Source organism: Panonychus citri, unplaced genomic scaffold (assembly GCF_014898815.1).
Source record: "Panonychus citri isolate SS breed McGregor unplaced genomic scaffold, ASM1489881v1 Contig00011, whole genome shotgun sequence".
Classification (NCBI taxonomy): domain Eukaryota; kingdom Metazoa; phylum Arthropoda; class Arachnida; order Trombidiformes; family Tetranychidae; genus Panonychus; species Panonychus citri.
This window is the reverse complement of record NW_026515416.1, coordinates 729,456-740,805: the sequence shown is the minus strand read 5'-3', so window position 1 is coordinate 740,805 and position 11,350 is coordinate 729,456. Positions and strand designations below refer to the sequence as shown.

The following is an 11,350-nucleotide window of genomic DNA, read 5'->3' as shown; positions in this document are numbered from 1 at the left end:
AGACCTAAACTAATTAAATTAGCGATGAATATACTTATTGATGAGAACTGGTCATCAAACTATCAGGTCAAGTTGATTGTGAACTATTAACTTAATTAATGAATGGAAATCAGATTGAACAGGAAAATCTAAATTAGTACATAAAAATAACGAAAAAGAGAGACATCAACATATGATGATGATGGAAACAGGTAACAACTACACAATAACAATAATCACAACAATCAACATGATAATAATCAAAAACTAATTGTAGTGGTCAATAGAAAGTAACAATTGAAATGAAATCAACAAAGTTGATTGTAAAACAACAAGGAAAAACTTTTCATCGAAAACAATTTACTTCAACAACTTGATATCCTTTCCTATTATTATCATCATGATAATCCAGTATAAAGTAGATCATGAATGGGCTGAAACATATAATCAATAGTGAGAGTCATCATCATCATCATCATCCTTGATTGTTATGTCAAAGTGGAAAAGGGAGAGAGAAAAAAGCGAAAAAAAAACTGAAATAGAAAAATAATTAGAATTAGAATCAATAGAAATCGAATCGGATTAAATTCAATTAGCTAAACACAAACGAAATCATAACGATCATAATTGTAAAGAAAAGGGATAAAAATGGATCACTTGTTAACTATTGTTGGTGATAAACATTATCACCAACAGAACAATTAAATATTATAGATAATTATGTTACCATTATTAGCAATTTAATCATAATCATCATGTAGTAATCATGATGGTAATCAATGTCTTTGGGTAAAATAATATCTCAATGAGTATATATAAAAAATTGAGACACTTTTTGTTTATCATAATCACTTAATCATCGTCATAATCATTAACTTGTAATAAGCAATTAAGGTACAGAAAAAGATTGAAATAATCATCACGTTCATTTAGATTGTTTTTATCTGTTCAAAACTTAATCATTATCATCAAGATTGAAATCAACAATAATTTGAATTGTGATAACAGGTAAGGGGTGACAGGAAAATCGTTACTTCATTTTACTGAGCGGGAATCAAAGTTCAATAACTTAACGATAATTTATCAATCGTTGGTGTAACAGCAACAACGATCATGATTATTGTTATTATAACCATTGAGTTTGTTTTTTTTGGCAACAATCATCATCGTCATCTTAATACATTTACTTCAACGGATAACTTGATCATGATGAAGATCAATTCATCTCTCTGGTTATACTTTTATTGAAACAACAACATGGTGACTTTGCAATGTTTCAGGATGATGATGATGAGGAGGAGGAGGAGGTAAGGATGACAGAGGTTCCAATTCATAATTGGAAAGGATCTCACACCAACAATCATTTTTTTCTGTTGATTTAGGAAGATAAATATGAATCGGTTGGTTGATCTCTTCAAATTTTTCTCTCCTGGTAATCTATCTCTCTCTCTCTCTCTCTCTTGGTGTAATTGCTTTATCCCCTTCGGTTTATGGTGAAGAACCATGAAGAATTTTTTTCCTTTCAGTAACGATTATAATGAAACCATTTGACAATTTTGAAATTAAGAGCTATTGATATGTTGATTATGATGATGATGATGGTGATTTAACCGGAAACTTGATATATACACTAAGGCGTTTATACCTTAAGTGTTTTGATTGTTCAACCTTGTGGTTTGAAATTTGCCATCGATGATGAATATACATCATGTCTTATTTTTGGCTCTTAATCATTCAACCTTTGAACTTAATTGCAGGATAATGAAAGGGATAAAAAAATACTAATACACAATTTGATATTTAAATAAATGAATTGATCGTTTGATTGTTTGTGATGAAGAAACACCATGAAGAGATTTGTTTTGTTTTCCTTGAGATGAAACAAAAACGACAAAGAAAAACAAACTCAAGATTAAATTGTTAATTGTTGTTCTTTCATCAACCAAATTTAAACATCTAAATTAATTTAAATAGAATCAATGATTCAATTAACTTAGATACAGGTGAGTAATTTTAACCGCGTAAATAATATAACAGATTAAGAGATAAAGGTTGAACTTGTGGTGGAAAAGTTTTTACACTTTCACTTGAGTTCATGATGAATTTTGAACAACAATAGAAACGAAATGAAAAAAAAGGCCCATAGGAAAACCTATTGATCAAAATATCAATCATACAAATTGCAGAAAAGAAAAGGTTAATTAGTGATTAGTGACTCACTTGTTTCTCAGTTTTCCATTGACTGATTAAGTTTTGTACGCAAACCATGAAAAAAACGTTCATTATGGCTCGAATGATGAAAAGACACAACTCAATTTGGCCATTACGAGATTCGATACCCTAGGAGAAAGATGTTAAACAAAATGGTTAACCATATTGATTGTTAATTGTTAACATTTGATAACTTACCCATTTCTCAATACTCATATATAAGACAAGACCACATTCAGGTAAAAATGTCAACGCAATGGTTATCAACCAAGACATGAGACACATGATGGACTTGATAATGATTCCAAGCATTAGTAGCAGGGAGACAACGATGGTTACAAAATATATGGCCGCTAAGATGAACGCAAAAACGGGAACTGAATCCTCGTCATTAAGATGATCATAATTTTCATAATTGTAAATCGGTGTTGTTATAATGAACCACATCTCAAGGGAAAAGGCAATGGCGTAAATGAAAACTCCATAGATCGCTGCGATCATGGATAACATATGAGAAGCACTTTTGTCACACAATTTCATTCTGGTCACTTTTGGAATCCTTTCAGCCTTTGGTAAAAAGCCAAAGAATGTTGACCAATTCAAATTTCTCCGTTGACCAAAAGAAAAACAATAAAACTCCTTTACTTCTTGATCGACGATCCTTTGATTCACTTTGAATAGGAAAATGTCTCCAAATCAATCGATCACTTTTCCAACTGGTTTACAATATAGAATAGAATTATTTAATTGTGCTAGGCCAGCGTTTTCTCTCCATCATTTTCCTTTTTTTTCCAAGGGTGAAGAAGAAAATATAAACAAGAGAATAACCAGAAAACACCTCCAATAGTAACAACCTGTTGTTAGAATAGAAAAAGGTTGGGAAAAGAAAGGAAGGAGAAAAAGAGAAGAAAATTTTTAGAATAGAAAATTAGAATAATCATATTTGAAAGAGTAAATAATAGAATAAATATTGATTGAATAAGGTGGACATGTTGATGTGATTGGAGATTAATCATCTAGAGAGTGTGATTAAGGTAATTAAATGAGAAATAATTGTGAAAATCAATTGGATTTGAATCAAGTTGTCACATTGTGAATCTTCATTGATGAGAACATAGAATGAGAAAATTATAGATTTAAGAGAAATAATTGTAATCAAATTACTTACCTTTTCTTTTAAAATGGTTAATTAGTGACAATTAGTTGATGACAAGTCATTTAAACAGCACTTGTATGAGTAAATTGTACAATTTAAATTACAATTTAGAATAACAATAAAAAGGAAAATTATTATAGAGGAAACAAAGAGTAGATTTGGAGATGTTGTTGCTGATGGAAAGCGGGCTTATGATGTTAACCCAACTTTCAGGTTACAAGAGTGAGAGAGAAAGAGAAAGAGAGAGATAGAGGGAGAAAAAGAAAGAATAAAAAAGAAAGAGAATGATGATGATGATGATGATAGGAGAAAGAGAAAAAAAAGAGAGGTAAATAATAGAAGAAGACAAACCTGAGAAACCAACAAGTTAACCAACTTACCTACGAAAGTTATTAATACATTAGATTGTAAGGTGATTATGATTAGTAAATCATATGGAAATTTCGGGAAGATGGCGAATTAATTAACAATAGAATATGAGGAAATGTTGTAAATCAATAGAAGACCAGAAATGATTAAGGTAATCAAGAAGTTGTACAATTACAGTGATGATTAAAACTGTTGAATTTTGGGTTTGTCATTTAAGAGGAAGGGAAATTGGTCCTGATTGATAAGGTTTCCCAAAGAATTCAATCAAATTAAACAGGTAATCAGAAAAGATCCACACACAATCAGGAGACCACGAAATGAATTAATTGCTGTTGTTGTTGGTGATGAAGAACAATTAAGATGACAGATAAGGTAAATAATTGAAGAATTGATGAAAATGTCACCATGAGAGTTGGAAAAGTTGTCACTGGAAGAGAAAGTGATTCCAACGATTATAGTTGGAGAATTAAATTTAATGTTTAGAAAATGATGAGGATGATGAGAGAGATGATGATGACAAAAGAAAAGGTTTGTTTTGTTCATCTCATTGTTATATAATTATGATTGTTTGTTGATAGTAAAAAAAAAGTTGAAGGTGGAGAGAGAAAAGTGAAAAACCAGATTGACTTTCTCATCCCTTTGTTTTTTTCATTGAAATTGATTCAATTAACAGTAAATTAAATGATTTAATATCACATTGATTAGTACACGGTTTTCTTTTAATTGTAGAACAATTAAATGAAAAGAAAAGATGAAGATGAAGAAAAGAAGAGAAGAGAAAAAAATGATGAAAAAGAAAAAGAAAATGACAATTTTTCTAAAATGATCCATGAAGAATTTGTAAACATTGAATTAATCGTTCTTCTTGTTGATTAACATCAGTTAGGAACATTTTCTCGTGTAAAGTTAATTGTTTATAATTTTTAAATTGTTTAACAGGTTTTTCCTTTTTAATTGATTTATCCTCAACAGTGTTTTTATCATCGTTTGATTTACTTTTCGCTTCATCGTCACTTTTTTTAATCACCGATGGATAATTAGCTCGTCTCTCTGCTCTCCATTTAATTACATCTTCATCTAATTTCTCAGCCATTAAAATAGAAAACAATTGTGCCAACAATTAACAAACCAACAGAGAAACCTATTAACAAATAGAGAAAAAAAAACAATTAAAACAAAAGAAACAAAATTAACCCAAACAATCAACAAACACAATTAAAATCAAAACAGAAAATGAAAATTTTATTTAACATCTGATTCCATGACGCTGCCTCCATCTATCGGCGAAAATAGTAACTAAAAGGAAACGATTTTAATTTAATTTAATTGTTCTAATTTTAGTATAAAAAAAAAGTTATTTGTTTATTTTTGTTAAGTTTTTTTTTTCATTTGTTTTACAAAAAATAGATTCATTTAGTTGTGTCACATTGAATATGATTAAATATGACAACAAGAAAACAGATTAACAGGTTTGTGTGTGAGTGAAAATAACAATAATTGTAAAGGTGATTTTGAGAAAAGGGATTAATAAGATTAGAGGAATTGGATTAACATTTACAATTGGCTGATTGGAGAAAAGAAGTTATTTAAAGTTGATTAACAATGGTAATACAAATATACGAAAGGTGATTGTGTCATCTTTTATAGAATTAATTTGGAACATGATTTGATAAATTAACAATTGTTTTAAATTGACCAGAGTGATAATCAAATTGAAATTGAGAAGTTTTCTCTTCATGTTTATTAATAAGTTAAGGAGATAAATGGTTGGGTTAAAGGAGAAAGGGACAATTTGAATAAATAAGTATCTATCACAATGAATTGTAATCATTTAAGGAGGTAGTTTGTGGTTAATTAAACGTAATTAGTGATTTCCTTCCAATTTGCTTGTAACTTGATTATTGACGAGATTGAGAGGGACAACGATTGCTTCCGACTTCGAGGCTATTTACTAGGACTTTTTTTGAATCGAAGTTGAGATTTTTTTTCAAGTTTTTTTGTGTAGTTTTGTATCTTTGAACTTTTTTTTGTCGAGTGACAGTTTGAATTATTGATTAAAAGTAAAGTGTATTGTTCAGTAGTCTTGATATTGATTCCGGAATAGTGACTATGGATTCCAATTTAATTTCATGTAAATGAGTTAATCCATCCATTGATAGTGATCGTAAATCAGGTAATTTAGATAAAATTGATGAAAAATAATGTGATTTCTTTTGGGCTTCAGCATTATAAGTAACATGATCTCGGAGAGATTCAATGATTTTCATTTGTAAACCTTCAACTCGAATTGGATCAACGAGTCCATGACGAACTGATTAATCAAAGGATAGTAAAAGAGAGGAAGAGAGAGAGAGAAACAAATTCAATTTTTCATTAGCATCATTATTTCAATCAACAATCAACAATTAACAATCAATAAACAACAATCGAAAGTAATCTCAATTATAAATAGATATTATAATATCCATTTAACAAAGATGATGATGATGATGATGATGATTAGTTGGTGTGATTTTTTTTCACAATGATTATCATTATAATCGTGATATGAATTAAATGGCTAATATTCAATCACCACAATCATTTTCTAATTGCAATTTCAGCAATTCAAAATCTTTAACAATTAACTAAACCTTTTTTCTGTTTATCATGCTAACGTATTAACTGTTACTAGACATCATCATCCTCATCATCTTCATCATCATCATCATCATAATCAATATTATTATCATTTGATTTCGCCCTCAATTTGATATACTAATTTAGTTACTGGTTTTTATTCAATTACAAGATTCACTTTTTTATAATATTATTAATAAGGATATTAATTATCTTGATTACTGTTGATCTTTTTGTTTCACTTTTCTCTAACGTTTTAATTACTATAATTAAAGGAAAAGAAAGTAAATGTGATCGTTAGCTTACCTGTGATTAACGAGAGGCCTAAGAGACAAGCAAATGCTGATATGTCGATATCTATTTGAGCAAATCGAGATGAAAACATTTCTAGATTGTTAAACCAAGAACCGAAAAGTAATTTAACTTGATTACGATGAAGCACAACACCATTGGGTAAAATAATCTTCTTGGATCCTGGTTTATTTCTGTTGATTGAGAAACAAATAATAATCACAATTAACATTTATATTGTGTATCAATTTATTGTGACAACTTGATACAAACAAATAATAATAAAAACACAAAATTTGTCACTAATTAATAGTAATAAATTTCTAATTATTATAGTTGAGTTACTACTTGAATTCATCACAAAAAAATGAAATGATTAATATTGATACTTACTGATGGGCCATACGAAGAGTTATCATCTCAAGACAAGCTGAATTTAATAATAGTTCTTGATCATGTTTCTCTAGATCATTGAAACCCGGAACTTTATCGGAAAAGTTTTTCATAATATTCATTGATGACATCAAAAGATTAACAAATTGTTGACGAGACACTGGATTTGAATTGAATGTATCTGATTCATTAATCTCGCAATACTATATAGATGAATTAAAGATAAATAGTTAAACATTAGTTACAATTAGAGATGAATTTTCAACTAGTAACTTACTTGACTTAGATCGAGATTTGAAATATCAGGACAAGTGTCTACATGAGCTCGAACCAAAGCTGTAATTGTACTAATCGGAGGTGATGGTGGTGATTCTTGTGGAGACTTTGGTTTAGATGGTAATCTACCTCGACGACCTTTTAGATTATCAGTTCGTACCACTTCTTTTACCATTCCGACGGCTAAACACTTTTGAAATCGACAAAATTGACATCGATTTCGTCGACGCTTGTCAACTGGACAATCCTTAGAGCCTAAACAAACATATTTCGAGCCTTTTTGAACAGTTCTCTTAAAGAATCCTTTACAACCTTCACAGGTTCTCACACCATAATGTTGACAAGCAGCATTGTCACCACAAACTGCACACAATGTATTCAATTGTTGTTGTTGTTGTTGTTGTTGTTGCTCTTGATGGTGAGACTGGTGCTGATGATGATGATGATGACCAATTGATGCTGGTGATGATGCTCCGCTTGGTGTTATTGTTATTGGAGTTGATGAAAGTGATGAGGATGAATTGAAGGTTGATAAAGTTTCTTTACCAGTTGATGTTGATGCTTTTGAACATTTGGAACCAGAAATTTGAATTAAATCGGTCGGAGAAGACCGATTAGAACTAGTTCTTGACGAATAACCAAGGATATTGCTATTTGAACTAAAGATATTAGGTGAGCCACTTATAGATGAAAATGATGACCTCGAAATGTTCATCTGAGATCTGTGGTGAGACAAATTTAGAATACAAAAAATTAGTTAAATCTTGCATAAGTTTCACTTAATTTACTAATCTAATTCAAGGACATTTTCAAGTCTTTGTAGCTTCGATTGAAACGAAGAGAAAAATATCTCAAGAAAAGTTTACTGTCAAATCTTAGATTTGTTGTCAGCACCAATTCAAGGTTGTTAAAGTACATTGACTTGTAGGTAAGAAACTGAGTGATTTAGTATCAAAGATCAGATTATCTCGAAATCCTCACGAGATTTACATCAGAAAAACTAACAATATCTTGGAGAAATTAGCAAACTCGAATCCTTGATGAAGACCGGTTACAATTTCAACTACTCGAGGGAAGATTTAATATAATGCTGATATTTGTTTCTTCAAATTAATTTCGCGTTTATCTGATCATTTAAAATGGACATTCCAATGAGGAATTAACTGATTTTACGTTTTAAGTTAACTTTTCCCTCTTATTGTTTCTCTGGGTTTAACCATATATTTTTTACCCGATTTCGTACCTCATTGAATGTTCAATTGGTCCTGATGGGTGATTAGACCCTGAACTTATGATATTTGGTATTATTGGTGATCCAATGGGGCGATATGATGATCTTGGTATGGGTGACATTTGTGTTAACTGTTGTTGTACTTGATTATATTGAATTTGTTGGTTATGATGTGCTTGATGGTGATATTGCTGTTGAGGAGTTTGTTGATAGTTTTGTTGCTGATAATGATCAGGATTTGGTGTTGATCTTGCTGATAGAGAGATATAGCCTGGACTAGAGGCAACACTTGAAGTCCTTGGGTAGGTAACATTATGGTGATGTGAAGAACGACTAAACTGTAATTGTTGCTGATTAAGATGCTCATGTTGTAATTGTTGCTGTTGTTCAAGCATTGTTTGTATTGATAATGGTATTGAATCAATATCATTATCAATATCTTCCTGTTTTACAAATGACAAATCAACCAATGAACCTGATGCTTGACCAGATTTTTGTAATGATACAGATCCAAATGAAACTGTTGATAATGATGTATCTTCATCATTTAAATCACCAATTTCATCAAATTTAAAAAATGATGAACCATCATCAGTGATAGAGTTTAATCCTGATTGTGACTCTGATTGTTGTTGTTGTTGTAACGATTGTGATGATGTTGATTGTGGTGGAAAATTTCTTGGTGAATAAATCTCCATGAAACTTGGTAAAGTTGCTGAAGTTGGTGTAGTTGGTGTTGAGCTTAATGATGTTTCAGTTGATCCAATCAAAGGTCTAGACGAAACAAACAAATGATAAACAAATATTAATTAAGTAAATGTTTGTGATTTGACTGGTTTAGATCTATGAATGAAATTAAGCTTCAATTCAGAAGTTTAAATTAAGTTTAGTTCAGGTACTTACCCTTGATTATTGTTTAAGAGTAAATTGTTACTCTCACTACATTGATTGTTATTATTACTATCGGTAAGATTAACTGATTGATTATTGATATTGGTGTTCTCGGTAAAACTGAGACCAGATGATGATCTTTGTTGTTGTAAATTTAATTGTATTGCTAATTCAATGGGTGTTGGAGTTGATGTAGGTGTCGGTGTTGTGGTTGTGGTTGTGTTATTGGTGGTTGTGGTTGAAAGTGATGATGAGCTTGGTGTAGAGTAACCAGATGAAAGTCCAATTGAATCAAATGTTGATTGTTGATTGTTGAACATTTGATCAAGGGAATCGTCCAAAGGTACATCAATTGAAAAATCAGCCAAGTTAATGTCTTGAAAATCTTCGTCGCAATTAAATTGATTAAACAAATCAAGATTTGTTACTGACGAAGAAGAAGAAGATGATGATGACGATGAGTGAGAAATTGGTCCGTTGAATGAAGAGCTCTGAACATTTGATTAAAAGAAATTAAGAATTTCAATCAAATGAAAATTAAAGAAAAGAAAAAGAAAAAGAAAAAATGAAAAAAGAATAATTAATAAATCAAATTAACACTTCAACACATGGAAACATATCAACACCATGTAACCATGTCTACTAATCTATAACATGTAACATTTCCCATGCTTCAAGTCTCAATGTTCATACAAATACTCAGTTAATGTTCATATACTTATACATTACTATTAATATATTTTTCTTATCTATTGCTGATACTCATCAGAACGATATGGAAATGATATACAATTAGGATATATAAAGATATCAATGAATTTGTATTAATATTTACCTGATTTTGATGGATACAAAGCATATTGTTACTGCATGACCCAATCAAAGGTCTAATTAAATTGATTCCGTTCAGATTAACACGATCCAAATTATTGTTACAAATATTGGTACGTTATTATTGTTATTTGATTCCTACTGAAATGATTTTGATGACGACGATGATAATTCAATGGTGATTATTATGTTGCTGATGATGTAGATTGTGGTGATGAAAACGATTGTTGATTATCCTCTTGATGAATTTGATTTTTAATCCAAATACAATTCTAATCAAATCCAATCAGTTCCTTAGTAATCCAAAGGAACTTTGATAGATTCTTTCCACTGTTCAATGTTATGGTTGTCACTGGAATAGAATGTCACTAATTTACTAGATTAACACACGAGAGAAAATACAAGACAGATTTAATTAGAGAACATCACCAATAATCAATCGAAATTGTAATAAAAACTTGAAACACAAAAAGAAAGAAAAAAAAGAAAGATGAAGAGAGAAATAAGAAAAAGTTTCACTTACATTTCGAATGAGAATTTGAACAATATTCGAAAAGGCAAGACAAGAGAATAGAATAGAACCGAATAGAATAGAAGAGAAGAAAATATGAGATTATGATGATGAGAGAACGAAGAAAACAGAACTAGAATCCAATGGAATTATCAATATTTCTCCAAATAACAAGACAAGTCGATTAATTGTAACAATTTTCTTAAACTTTCACGAAATAAATTAACAGATCAACAAGTTGATAACAATGAGAAAAGATCACAATTAACAGATAATTTAAATTGTAGAAATAAAATGAAATCTTTTTCTGGTTAATTGTTTTGGGTTTCAAGTGTTCAGTTTGATATTCACATGGTTTCTGAGGAATGACAAGACTCCAATGTTAACTAAACTCAATGTTTCTCACTCGTTTTACTCACTCAAATAAACTCACTGAGTTTACTCACAACAAAAAACTATGATGCTCTTAGTCTACATCATCATCATCATCATTCTCATCTTCATGTTGATGATGATGTTGATTAAATTGATGATATTACGTAGAAAGAGGAATAAGAATGAAAAAAAGTAGAATCTGTTATAATAGGAAACA

The 11,350-nt window shown here is 30.1% G+C and overlaps 1 protein-coding gene across 4 annotated transcripts; it reads right to left on the bottom strand.

Annotated features, from left to right (window-relative positions):
- Positions 1-2,829: 2,829 nt before the first annotated feature.
- LOC128390492 (nuclear receptor subfamily 4 group A member 2-like) lies at positions 2,830-11,350 on the bottom strand. Of its 4 annotated transcripts, none has more exons than XM_053350229.1 (10): positions 10,771-11,350; positions 10,252-10,623; positions 9,429-9,907; positions 8,538-9,299; positions 7,296-8,016; positions 7,019-7,221; positions 6,641-6,819; positions 3,698-6,026; positions 3,359-3,552; positions 2,830-3,044 (listed from the first exon to the last, which is right to left on the bottom strand). In XM_053350229.1, the coding sequence occupies exons 2-8, from the start codon at positions 10,273-10,275 to the stop codon at positions 5,770-5,772; spliced, it is 2,625 nt and encodes an 874-aa protein (XP_053206204.1). In that variant the 5' UTR covers positions 10,276-10,623; positions 10,771-11,350; the 3' UTR covers positions 2,830-3,044; positions 3,359-3,552; positions 3,698-5,769. The 4 variants fall into 4 exon arrangements, with proteins under 4 accessions (XP_053206204.1, XP_053206219.1, XP_053206197.1 ...); XM_053350244.1 differs by having other exon boundaries at positions 3,359-3,418; XM_053350222.1 differs by having other exon boundaries at positions 3,727-6,026.